The sequence below is a fragment of the Lolium rigidum genome, chromosome 6 (assembly GCF_022539505.1).
Source record: "Lolium rigidum isolate FL_2022 chromosome 6, APGP_CSIRO_Lrig_0.1, whole genome shotgun sequence".
In the NCBI taxonomy this organism is placed as follows: domain Eukaryota; kingdom Viridiplantae; phylum Streptophyta; class Magnoliopsida; order Poales; family Poaceae; genus Lolium; species Lolium rigidum.
Genome location: NC_061513.1, coordinates 353,111,935 through 353,125,859, shown reverse-complemented (window position 1 = coordinate 353,125,859; position 13,925 = coordinate 353,111,935). Strand labels below are relative to the sequence as shown.

At 45.5% G+C, this 13,925-nt stretch overlaps 2 protein-coding genes across 2 annotated transcripts; one reads left to right on the top strand and one right to left on the bottom strand.

The window, feature by feature from the left end:
- Nucleotides 1-837: 837 nt before the first annotated feature.
- On the top strand, nt 838-6,812 carry LOC124664973 (probable hexosyltransferase MUCI70). Its single transcript, XM_047202379.1, has 4 exons — nt 838-1,105; nt 1,488-1,700; nt 5,690-6,268; nt 6,475-6,812. Exons 1-4 carry the CDS (start codon nt 838-840, stop codon nt 6,810-6,812), a joined length of 1,398 nt encoding a protein of 465 aa, XP_047058335.1.
- A 192-nt stretch (nt 6,813-7,004) lies between these two features.
- Nucleotides 7,005-8,518, bottom strand: LOC124664972. The gene is made up of 4 exons (XM_047202378.1): nt 8,018-8,518; nt 7,795-7,911; nt 7,577-7,657; nt 7,005-7,453 (listed from the first exon to the last, which is right to left on the bottom strand). Exons 1-4 carry the CDS (start codon nt 8,516-8,518, stop codon nt 7,295-7,297), a joined length of 858 nt encoding a protein of 285 aa, XP_047058334.1. The 3' UTR covers nt 7,005-7,294.
- Nucleotides 8,519-13,925: the final 5,407 nt, after the last annotated feature.

Below are 13,925 nucleotides of genomic sequence, written 5' to 3'. Positions count from 1 at the left end.
CGTCGAGGAGCGGCGGCTGGGCTGATTTGTTCTAGGGTTTTTGGGTTTTGGTTTTTGGGTGTAGATTGGTTTTGGTTTGATCTCCGACGTCGTGAGGTGGCCGGAGAGGGATCTGGTTGTCTTGTGTTTGGTTTTGTTCGAGAGAGGAGGTCCTTCACCGGCCGATTGACGGCGGGTGGGGGCGGCTGCGACGCTAGACGTCCGGGGTAGGAGAAGGCAGCTCGATACCATGTGAGTTGTTTTAGGGTTGAACCGTACCCTCTTCCTGGGTTCGATTGCGTGTTATATAGGTGTAAAAAAGCGCTACACGTGGCAGTACAGGTGGGTACAAATACCAGGTAGAGTACTACTCTATACCAGTATTTGTACATAGAACTACAAGGTTTAACACTCATAATCATCAAGTGGAACCTTCGTGGGCTCCGAGGACGCCTAGTAAAGTGTGGTCCGCTGCAAAAAAGAATAATCCACTGTATATTCAAAGTATCTTTACTATTAAATTTGGATCGGTCTAGTAGGTCGTACGTCCTCCCTTTGCCCTCGCGAGAAAAAAAATATATACATACGTGTATCTTCTTTACTATTAAATTTGGATCGGTCTGGTAGGCCGTAGGTCCTCCCTTTGCCCTCGCGAGAAAACATATATATACATACGTGTATATTTGCGAAATTTAGCCTTGAACACAACCAGTTCCTTCCACGATGCAAGGATCTCAGCAGCAGGATTTCATCCGTTACGTGCGGGCATGCATGATCCCCGATCTTCTCTTCCATGTGACCCGGTCACTCGCTCAAAAAGTCAAAACAAACTACTACAACGTAGCTGTAGGCTGTGGCATGGGGTGGGTGCGCGTGCGGAGGCCTCCGCTGCTGCAGTCGAAGCTGCTCTGCGTCTCCCTCCTCTACCTCCTCACCACCCTCCCGCTCGCGCTCTACGTCTCCTTCTCCGACCCCTCCTCCCGCTGCCTCCCCCTCCTCCTCATCCCTTCCACCCGATCCTCCTCCGCCGCCACGACGCTCTTCCACTACCCGCGCGACTACGGCGAGCACAAGCACGCCCTCCCCACCCCGCGCAGGCTCTGCTCCGACCCCGCCGTCTTCTCAGGTCTCCACCTCCGCCCCCGCCGCACAGAACTGCACGTACCGCCGAGAAGCTATTTTCATGGCGCAGCTCGGCCTTTTCCTTTTCGTGTTCTTTCTTTCCTTCTGATTCCTCCGAGATGATCGGCGTCTTCGCATGGATCATCCCAAAGTCGTCGCACTGATCCGTATCTTCCGCTGGTTTTTTTGCGACTAGTTCCATTGCGCTGGATTTTCTTTCGCATTGATCATGAATCACCTTGATTGATTTGCTTGTCATCAATTCCAGCTTCTTCTTGCGAATAGTTTCTGCCTTTGTTTTTCTTTTCATCTGCCATGTGCAACAAACACGGATATATCACTCTTTCCACCCGATAAGTGACCCGCAAATTTCCTTCTTGGAGCAGACTACAAGACTGTTCTGGAAGAGATCAATGGCCTCCGCCGCAACCTCACAGCGCCACCCCGTGCATTCCCTCCGTTGCGGTACCAGAACGGCAGGAGGGACACGTTTGCGGGGAATTTGTCCACCGACGAAAGGATATCGTTCTTCACTCACACTGACGGCGCAGTGGAAATCCCCTGCGGATTCTTCAAGGACTTCCCCATCGCACAAGCCGGTGAGTTATTTGTGCTAATTCATACTTTGCACATAATATTTATTGTGGGTGTCTTCATGGTGCAATTAATTTTTTTTAAGATCTTCAAGAATCATGAGATATACCGTGTTATTAATTGTCAAAAAACCTAAATATATATATCACAAGGTGGTTTTGCGCACATTATTGCAGTTTACAAAAATAGTGAAAATTAGAAATCTTAAAATCCTGTCAAATTTGATAATTATCTTCTCTCCGTACAGTATTTCCGAATCATCTTTTATTGCATCCACATTTCCAGAACTGATATAGTCGGAGGCATTCATATTTCCATATCAAAGATAAAATATAGTGACTTAGACTCTTAATAGCATCTAGGCTCGGTATATGATTGACGAACTTAATTTGTTATCTACTCTGAAAACTAGCACCAAAGAAGAGAAAATCTGATTAACCAAATGAAAAAAAAAAGATAGTTACAGCCTGTCAAACGCAACCTCGATGCTACTACAAGCACAACTTGGCCATTATAAGTTTTTCTATAAGGGTATGCGAATTGCATGTTTGTTGCATAAACATGATTCAAAATCAATATGTGGGTTTCTTTATGAATGCACCTGGACAATCATCATTACTTAAGTAATTCTTCAGATTACATAACTCGCTAGGCCACATTGTCCTCAATTGTTTTAGACATAAAGTGACTTTTGAAGCTTTAGCTAATAAATGATGTGATTTTTTTTTTTGGATTTGGAACATTTCGCCTCGAGAACATTCATATGGATATTCAAATTTAATGAAGTATATAAGTATGTTGTTACTACATCCATTAGTTGGGATTAACTATCAATAATTCAATATTATTAAATATTGGAATGTTACTATGCTTACAACAATAGAGTAGGTTTTCATCATAATCAATGTGTTGGTTCTCTAGCATATGGCCACCTCATTGTATTTTTTATTATTCTAAGTATGAAAAACAATTTCGCTCCAACATGTAGACATTTTCAAAAGTAGGTATTATTTAGCCAAATATCGTTGTCTTTGTGAGCTAGTGTAGTTTATCGTCAGTTTATAGCATTCTAGAAATCTCAGGACACTATGTCATGGACTTAGATTCTGGATCCAATTCGAGTTATTTGGCAAATTTTGAGAAGATATACTTACTCTTAAAAATAACTTTCTAGTGGGAGCAAAATGAGCTTTGTTTCGTAAGAGAAAAGAAAGCAATCAAGTGGTGAAACACAAAGTGAGACTTGAAGGAGAAGAGTTCATGGAGATAAATGTGATTGACTAACTAGAACATATCTTCTATTATGAATGGAATAAAGTTACGATATTTAATATCATTGGTGGTGAAAAAAATTCATACAACAAGAATCCTCACAACTTGGTCCAAAGTTTTTAGGAGGTGCGGTGTGTGTGTGTGTGGGGGGGGGGGGGGAGTGGCCCCCTAACCTACACACCTACAGCTTCACCTCTTACTAGCACGAGGGCCGAAACAAGAACCAATGTATCTTCCATCCTAGTTCCACAACGAATAACATCCCATCCTAGTTTCAGGTCATCGTGCTTCTAAATTTACATCATCCTGGACGTCGATACAGATGATGTTTGTCTGGTGTAGACGCAACATGAGCGAAACAAGAACCAATGTATCTTCCATCCTAGTTCCACAACGAGAATAACATCCCATCCTAGCTTTAGGTCGTCGTGCTTCTTTATATCATCCTGAACGCTGATACAGATGATGTTTGTCTGGTGTAGATGCAACATGAGCGAAACAAGAACCAATGTATCTTCCATCCTAGTTCCACAACGAGAATAACATCCCATCCTAGCTTCAGGTCGTCGTGCTTCTTTATATCATCCTGGGGCGACGCAAATGGACCAAAAACGTTTTGGTCCGTTTGCGTCTGCGCGGATAAAAAACGCGCTCCAGCGGCTAGACGCAAAACGATCGCAGTGTCCATTCTGACGCAAACATGGACTAAATATGCGATAAGAATGCGTCCGCATCCATTTGCGTCCGTTTGGCATGCATGCGTTCCTCTCTTTTCTCCTTTAATGCAAAGTAGGCCCATATGATGGCCACTGCTATCCACACAAATGAAATCTTTCTCTCTCTCTCTTCTTAATTAATGCATGGCAGACCCTTGCGGTCAAAAAATGCATCTATACCGCTGGAGAAGGGGCAGACGAATGCGGATATATAGACATTTTTTGTGTCTGTACCCGACGCAAACGGACATAAATTGTGTCCAAAATACGTCGCCTCGTTGAAGATACCCTTTCAAAAAAATCTTCACAACCTGGTCCAAAGTTGATGCTGGAGGGGGGCTCCGACTTACACTGCTACCTCGTATGAATTATTCATCATAACCAACGAACAAGCTACAAATTGTGATTAGCAATTCTTAATCACACTATTTTTTACTGTTTGATAAGCATCCTACTGGTGTAACTCGTGTTTTGTAAGGCGGTTCCGCCGGTGAAGGTTAGTGGAATGTGAGCGTTCCATCTAGAAAAATACCGCCATGTGCGGGGAGAGGCCTGGTACGGACGTACGGTGCTCCCCCTAGCTAAACGAAGTTAAATGATCATAGTTAGTTTTTTTTTTCTGTGTTGTATGGGAGCATATGTTTCTTTTAGTTTAAAATGCATCTTACACACATTTTGAATTTCAAAAAAATTGAAACGAAAAATTCGCACGTATATCTTCACGTGCTACACGCTTACAAAGTTGTTTCATAAAAAATCGACTTGTCATGTGACGTGTGTAAAAACACAAAACTCAGTACTAGAAATAATGCTTTTTACAAGATAAAATTTCTCTTTTTTACATAGTCCACAAAAAATGTTGGTTTTTCTTGAAACTTGACGAACGCACATATATTATGAAGATGTACATGTAGAATTTTTTGTCAATTTTTTTTGACAATTCAAAATAAGATTTTTTGGTAGAGGGAGCATACGCACCCGGGAGCCGAATTGAATTTCTGGTTGTATACCGTCTATATTGATACGATATGTGTATGTCACGTAAGAAAAAAAAAGGTCATGTCACTAGTTAACGATCACTTTTGTCTAAGTACCGCGCCACCTCATGCTTGCCTTGTTTTGTACAAAACCGGGTACATGGACGGGACCGTAGATACGTGCAAAAATGAGGTACAACACAACGCAGGTCATACGGGCATGTAGAGAGTTGTATGAACGGTGGACCTACACTGAAATTATGATCGTGTCCCCGCTTACAAATAGGTATGGAAAGATCTCCACCGTTATTGTATTTGACACGCCAATAATTTTTTCAGGAGAGAAGCACCGGAACAGAAGTAAACGACTACACTTCATCCAAAAAGGCCTAAAAGTAGGCGCTTGGACAAAATATATTTAGTTTATAAGAGTTTACGATCAAAAACCTAATAAAAATACTTGTAAGATTTTGAAATTTGAGAACCAAATGTAGATGTGGTCAATAGTTGGAACTTGGAAGTGCAAAAGTGAACGTTTTACCAATTTCCTCCGATCTATAATAGGTGTCATGATATTCGATCAAATTTAAACTAGAAATAAGTTAGAGGTCGTTTGGAAGCCAGGCTTTCATTTCGTTTGTAGCATTTTAAAATGAATACATGTATTCATTTCATTTACATTGTAATTTCAGAAATATACACTTGTTTGGTTGCCACAGGAATTGCAAATGACAGCAGAATTCAATATTGAATGTGTAGAGGCTTCCATAGAGAATTGCAAATGACAGGTTTCAGCTTGGAATCATGTTTACCCATGGAGTCATTTTGCTGGAATTCATAAATGAAATGACAGCACAATTCTGTGGCAGCCAAACAGCCCACTTATGGAATTCCAAAATGAATTCCAGGATTCCAGACCCAAATGATGGATACCAAACGACCTCTTATTGTGGATTAGAGGGAGTAGTATATTGCCATTCTTGATCCGCCGAGAGGGAGGTGTGAATTGTTTAACGTGGATGGTTTCAGACAGGTTGGCCATGGAGAGCTGCAGAGGCGTGGTGGTCGCCTCCGCGATCTTGAATGACCACGACAAGATCCGGCAGCCCAAGGGGCTCGGTTCCCAGACGCTCAAGACAACATGCTTCTTCTTGTTCATCGACGACCATACCCACAGTGCCCTCGCAAGCCATGGCATCCTGAAAGACGACGAAGGGCATGGCGCGCCGGCCATCACGGCCGTTGGCGCGTGGCGCGTGGTGAGGCTTCGTCAGGAGCAGCTCCCCTACGACAGCCCCGCCATGAACGGCGTGGTGGCGAAGCACCTGCTGCACAGGCTGTTCCCGAACGCCAGGTTCAGCGTGTGGGTGGACGGGAAGATGCAGCTCACGGTGGACCCGCTGCTGCTGGTGCACTCGCTCCTCATCGGCGAGGGCGCGGACATGGCCGTCTCCAGGCACCCGTTCAACCTCCACGCCATGGAGGAGGCGATCGCAACGGCGCGGTGGCACAAGTGGGGCGACGTGGACGGCATCAGGGCGCAGATGGAGACGTACTGCCGCAACGGGCTCCAGCCATGGTCCTCCAGCAAGCTCCCATATCCTTCCGGTATAATTTTCTCAATTCGATTCTTATTTATTTGTGGTTTCATACTCCCGCCGTTCCACTAAAAGCGTCTCAATTTTTTCAAAATTTAGATATATAATAGGTAGATACATTCAAATTTTGATAAAATTGAGACATTTTTTGTGGAACGGAGGGAATATTACATACTCAGTTATTGACATAATGTTGTACGTCTTGGCGTGGTTCAGATGTGCCGGACACGGCGATCATCATCAGGAGGCACGGCTCGGCCAGCGACCTCTTCTCCTGCCTGCTGTTCAACGAGCTGGAGGCATTCAACCCGCGCGATCAGCTCGCCTTCGCCTACGTCCGGGACCAGATGAGCCCCAAGGTGCGCATGAACATGTTCGAGGTGGAGGTGTTCGAGCACATCGCCGTCGAATACCGTCACAACCTGAAGCACCACAATGGCGGTGGCAGAGGAGGAATGAAGCAGGCGATGGCCAGGATGGCGTCCTCATGGGAAATCGCCGGGAGCAGCTGCGAGAAGTACCTTATGAAGATGTGGGGGGAGCCATCTGAATAAGGTCCATGAAAATGCAGCATTTCATTCTTTCTTGGTTTTTGGTCTGAAGATTTCATTTCTGTAATTGTACAGTAGGGGAACATTTAAACATGTGTACACAAACTCCAAATGTTTTGGTAAATAATAACAGAACAGAATGTAGGGGACTGGAGACTATCAGACGAGTGATATAAAGTCCATGAAAATGCTGCATTTCATACTTCACTTTGGGTCTGAATATTGCACTCTTCGTAAATATACAATCGAGCGGAAATTCGGTAAGCACAGTTACACACACAGATTTTTTTTCTTGGTAAGAGATAATGAGATATGTCTTCACGAGTACATTCAAGTCAGAAGCACTGAAGCAAAGTTCACACGCAACTAGGCTGTCAAGGCACAATAATCCATCACAAGAGTGGTCAGCACTCAACACAAGGTTCTGTCTTTAGGCAAGACATAAAGATTCTTCCCAAGAATTATCAGTACTGTATCAGGTCCCGTCAGGTGCTGGACTCTGTTGATCCCTTGGCAAGTTCGTACTTGTTCTTGAAATCCTTCCAGGCGTCCATGGCGTTCTTGGACATCTTCTCGATGTCGTCGGCAGTGGCCGTCTCCGGAGAGAGCATGGTCTCCACTGCCATCATCATGTTGATGACAGCCTGAACAAAACAGAAGTGAGCAATGTATGAGCAGTGAGCACAAGAAAAGTTGAGCTCGGGAATTGATCACATGAAGGTTAGGCTGTAGCATGTAGTAGTAGCGTGGTAAGAAAAAAACATTACCAAATGCAGGTATGGCCTCGAATCACGTTGGTAGCGGCCAGTGAGTTGCTGGCAAACTTCTTTGGCCCTCTGCCATTCTCTCTACGTGATGATTAAACAGTGTGGCAGCATGGTTAATTCGTCTCAATAGAACACGGATCGACTTATTGGCTAAACATTGCCAGATGAAGTAGGCAGTTAAGCGTGAAGCACACAAACGGAAAAATGTTAGAGCTCACCTGGTTGATGAGTACATCAGTGAGCAGCAAGCCGAGGTTGAGCTTTCTTTCCGAGTCGCGGGACGCCGACCACTCCTTCTGCAGCAGGCTCGTCAGCTTTCCCCTGTCGCCGATGTGCTGCGCATGGCATAAACACAAGCTCGAACTCGATCATGGGCATGCCATGCACTCATGAGTCATATACTGAAGGATCAGGGTGTGGAACAAAGCAATGAAAGAGAACCTCCTTGGTGACTTGCTCGAAGACGAGGTCCATGAGAGTGGCGTGATCCCTGGGCGCATCCTCACGCCGAAACAGCGAGTCGGAGAGCGCGTCCACGCTCGTCCTCATGACAGCCGCCGCCGCCGGGGTGCCGCCAGCACGCTCTGCTCCGTCCGTGACGGCGTTCATCATACATACCGCGGCCGGCTGCACTAAGACGGCGCCGGCACCGGCGCCACCGCTGCGCGCTGACCATGAGACGCCGCCCAGGGCCAGCGCGAGCGCCACGCCGGCGCCAACCCTCAATGCGGTCCTGGGCAGCATCGCTTGTCCTACTCCTCCCTTCGCCGGTGCCAGGCGCTCCGGCTCCGGCGCGCTCGCCTGGGCGCGCACGGCGAGAGCCCTCCAGCGTGCCGCCTGCGTCAACGCCGACGTGCTGGCACGGACCAGGACGGGGCGGCGCAGGGCGGCATGCACTCCGGTCACCGTGGCGTGCGATGGTGTGCAGAGAAAGGACTCCATGTGCTTGTTCGATCTCTCCGCTCGATCTGACCTCTCTGCAATCGTCTTGTGAATTGTGATCTGAGCTTTGTTCCGTTCGGTCCATGTCTCTCTTTTGATTATATTCGAATGTTTGTAGCACCATCGTCTCTGCATGCATGGCGCATTAGCGCTTTGGCTCTTTTGCTACCGCAAGCAAGGCATCCAGTGCGCTCTTCCTTTTGCACAAGTCTAGAAGCTCAGCCCCCTCTGGAAATTGTAGTGATTAATATCTTCTCAACTACAGGAAGACGTGTAAACTTGACCCGCAAAAAAAAGGAAGACTTAAACTTTAAGTAATAAAGTGCATCTTGTTATCCAGATGCCTGATGTAATGCTAAAACTTTAAAACGCACTTTATCGAAAAACGGAAAACTTAAACAAGCATTCAAGCATGTGAATTCACATTTCCTAAATACATTCTGCCACTTTCAGATATCAAGTGTTTCTACGTCATTGTGTCCACCGCATTGCCTGTTTCTATTGTATGGCTTGTTTCTGTAACATAGTGTGTTAGGCCTCGTTCGGTTCATGGGGGCCCAAACCCCACGTGGAACAAACCACGAGAGAATTTGGGTGATCCCAGATGCCCACCCTAATCCCGATAATTACTCCTCCTATAATCCCTCAGAACTTTGATTGTTCGGTTACACCATCGGGGAGAGGAGTTGGCCGGTGAGGAACTCTACGAGGCAGGGAACGTCCGTCCTCGCTGCCGCTCACTCTCGTGCTCGCCGCCGTCCTCTCTCGTGCTCGCCGCCGCCCTCAACTCCCGTGCTTGCCGCCGTCCATCCCGTCCTCCCCCGTCCCCGCAGGAGCCACCGTCCACCCTGTCCTCGCTGTCATCCCGTCGTCCCCAACGGAGCCGCAGTCCCTCCGTTCCCGATGGAGCCACCGTCCCTCCTTACCCGCCGGAGCCGCCGTCCTTCCTTCCCCCCGTCGGTGCTGCATCCGAATCGAGCGAGACAAGACGGAGGAGCACGATAGTTTTTTTTCCGTCGTACCGATTCGGGAGATTCACACGAGGGAACGGTTCCACGGGGTGAGACAAGATATTTTTAAACCCGGCGATTTGGACGGGATTGGGGTGGTTTCGGCCGGGGTGAGATTCTGGCCGGGTTTAACCGAACGCTTTTTGTAGCAGGGTCTGGGATCGATCCCGGCCAGACTGATCCCGGCTAACCCCCGGGGTTTCGGTCCGAATCCCGGCCGGGGTGGGAGCAACCGAACAAGGCCTTCATGGGGGCCCAAACCCCACGTGGAACAAACCACGAGAGAATTTGGGTGATCCCAGATGCCCACCCTAATCCCGATAATTACTCCTCCTATAATCCCTCAGAACTTTGATTGTTCGGTTACACCATCGGGGAGAGGAGTTGGCCGGTGAGGAACTCTACGAGGCAGGGAACGTCCGTCCTCGCTGCCGCTCACTCTCGTGCTCGCCGCCGTCCTCTCTCGTGCTCGCCGCCGCCCTCAACTCCCGTGCTTGCCGCCGTCCATCCCGTCCTCCCCGTCCCCGCGAGAGCCACCGTCCACCCTGTCCTCGCTGTCATCCCGTCGTCCCCAACGGAGCCGCAGTCCCTCCGTTCCCGATGGAGCCACCGTCCCTCCTTACCCGCCGGAGCCGCCGTCCTTCCTTCCCCCCGTCGGTGCTGCATCTGAATCGAGCGAGACAAGACAGAGGAGCACGATAGTCTTTTTTTTCCGTCGTACCGATTCGGGAGATTCACACAGGGAACGGTTCCACGGGGTGAGACAAGATATTTTTAAACCCGGCGATTTGGACGGGATTGGGGTGGTTTCGGCCGGGGTGAGATTCTGGCCGGGTTTAACCGAACGCTTTTTGTAGCAGGGTCTGGGATCGATCCCGGCCAGACTGATCCCGGCTAACCCCCGGGGTTTCGGTCCGAATCCCGGCCGGGGTGGGAGCAATCGAACAAGGCCTTAGTGTGTTCTTAATTGTGCGAGATATTCACTTTTATGTGCGGGCCTAATTCACAGTTGACTGAGAATTTATACGGGGTGATTCTCATACAATTGTGTGGCCTGATTAATTTTAATCTCGACCAATTCAGACGGAGTTAATCCTGATCAGTTCAGACGGTGTTGGGCTGCTGGCCTACCTGCAAAGTAGGCTTGAATAGCGGGACACCCTTTAGTCTTCGGACGGATAGGGCCTTTATCAATCTAGGGTTTGAATCGTTTGTTCATTGCCCAGTTCCAAGCTCCCAAGTTGAACTGCAGGTTCTTTTTTACTTGCCTTGTTTTTTTTTTGCGCTAAAAAAGAGTACCTTGTGTTTGTGCATTTGTAAGCCTTCGATTGGCCTTTAACTACACGAGCATGGATCGACAAACATCAGGATAATCATGTCAATCAAATAAAAATGAATATAGACATATACAATTTTGAGTTTTAAAAATAATATTCAAGTTTTTGTGTTACAAGAATCTGATTTGACCAACTTGAGCAACACCAAATAACATCAACAAAAAAGAGTCTACACATACTTGCATATTCCTAATATTTTAGTTGCCTAGATAATATTTGTGCACCTCTTGTTTTAGAAATGTGCAACCAGTACATTATAAATATAAATATACAACAGTTTGAAAATGAATTAGACAACATTTCAATGCTCAACCGCGGTGAGCAGCACAGACTATTAAAAAATTAATAAAAACTATGGGTGCGATTACTTCTCATCTTACGAGAATTAGTTTAACTTTCGATCAGATGATGCCATAAAATCTCATATGCATCCCAGTTGAAAGTTCCTGCTAGTACGAGTCACTATGCAAATTTAATGCTCACCAACATTTTTTTTTCTCGGTTGCATCCCACTTGCAACTGGAAAAACCCTAGTTGCAATTTACTTATAACAGAAAAAACTAGTTGTAACCCACTTGCGAATGAACCCCCAGTTGCAATTGGCGAGGACCATGTTGTGACCCGCTTGGAACTGAAAAATCTCAATTGCAACTATCTCCTACTAGCAATCACGATCACTTGGCAATTCATATGCTCGTTAACATTTTTTCTCATTGGCAACTCACTTTCAACTATAAAAACTCATTTGCAACCCAGTTACAACTGAAAAACCCCAATTTCAAGCTTCCTGCAATTGGAAAGCGTTGTCGGTTGGTGGCTAATTGAACATGCTATGCCAAATATTGTATCAGAGTGAAAACAACCAAAAACTGAAAGAAATTCATGAAAAATACAATAAGAAAAACTAGAGGAAACAAATCAAGAGAACAAGAGGCAAACATGAGCGGCACTCTTAGCGTGACATATGTTGAGTGGAAGTTTCTGATAATTAAGAGAACAATGTTGTGTACATTATTACAATGCTTTTAGCTAAAAGGTTGCAGAAGATCATTTTTCTTATTGTACCCCAGAATCAACGTGTCATTGTAAAGTAAAAAAATCTATACACGATTATTTGGGAGTATAAAGCAAAACTCTACTAACTTCGATTAAAGTTAGTCTATCTTTTCATGCAAGTTACAACATCAACTATTCATTTAACCAACCCAGTTGTCCATGTCATATACACTAACATTCATCAATTGCATTCTATCTCGACATGCAGGATATCCACGTCATCTACGTTTTCCATCCAATTGGTCACATCACCATTTTAGCCATTAAATATATAACAATTTCATGTCAAATAAATTTAGTCTATCAATTATTAGGATCAATGGGATTTTGCATATACATATAGACAGCTTCATGTTCATGTATTTTATACCCTCATTTATGTATATACTAGAACGACGCGGGGTGTCCTTCTAGTATCTACATAAATGTCATAAGTCCGGTAATGGAAAAGCATAGCACATAATTTTCACCAATATTCTAAAGGGATGTGAGATTGACGAAAAATGAATTAACTGGGTATTCATGATCTTGAACTCCGGTCTTCCTATGTTCTGTTAAATGTAGTTCTAGGATAAGAATATTACTACAAAGACGATCCCCCTTCTCTTTATTTTGTGATGTCTAATGATTTTTGCACTCAATCAATAGTAAGGGCATGGATCAATGATTTTCAGAGCCTCCTTAAATATTCCTAGATGCAATAATTTTCCAATAATCTAATATGTTGATAATACCTTGATATTTTTCACTAAGAGCACCGACACCAGCACCGGCACCGGCTTTCCAGTCTCCTGCATCAGCACCGGTTTCTGTACCAGCCCCGTTTACAGCATCTACCCAGCAGGCTCCTGCATCGCCATCGGTTCTGTAGAGGTCTTGTTTACTGCACCTGCCCAACTGGTTTCTACATCAGCACCAATTCCTGTAGAGGCTCCATTTACTGCACCTGCCCAGTAGGCTCCTGCATCAGCACCAGCTCGTGTACCAGCCCTAGCTCCTGCACCTGCCTCAGCCAAATCACTGAGTTCTGAGGTCATAGAAATGGCCACCCGTGTGGTGACCAGAACGCATCTGAAGGCTACGTTCGCGAGTATATGACAACATAACTACTCTTATCTTGATACTCAAAGTCTCACATGGTTCAGTGCATTAGTGCATTTGACTAATTTTTGTGGTATCTCTTGCTTTGAATCAGAATTTTCCTAAAATTATCTCCAAAAATCTCCCTCGTCATGCGGAGTGAAGGTCTCACCGTAGAGGAACGATACTCCGTCAATCCCACAGATGGACGCTTGGTTGTTACTTCTAGGTGGAAAAAGTTCATTAGCGGTGCCAAACTTGGCATTGGATCAAAATTCAAGGTCAAGATCTGTCGATGCCTACACTGCGACATGATGGTCATGAAGTTCCTGGCTATGTAGTTCTATTGTCCCATGAGCTTTTAGCAAATGCATTTATAGTGATAGTTATATATGGTTATCTTATCTGAACTGCTAATTGTATGGGTGGTAAAATTGTGGTAATCTTTTGCTCTTAGCAAGTATGTATGTATGATCAGCTATTATGACAACTAATATTTGTGTTCATCTTAATTTGCATTTTCTCTTCGGAATAAAAACTTAATTTGTATTTTGGCTGAGGCGTTAGAGAACTAGTAGATTGAACCCAAAACATGATTCAAATAGATTCATTACATCGAGCCACATGTCTTGATCCTTCTATACAAAACTTCCACTAATCAGTGCAAGAAGGCTTACCTGGGCTGCCCAAACCACAGCAGATTCGAATCCACCTTAGCTACCTAGAAATACAACCTTTACAAAAAGAGAATTGCAACCTTCTTGATTTTAAGTCTCATGCCCTTCTCTGATTCCAGAAAGAATTGGCAAAACTATCGCTGCCAAGAAAAGGGAGTGACAAATATTTCAATTGGGGCTGCATCCGGCCATCTAGGCCTTCGAACTTTCCCGCTGGACTAATTTACTTTAGGCCATGCATGAAGCT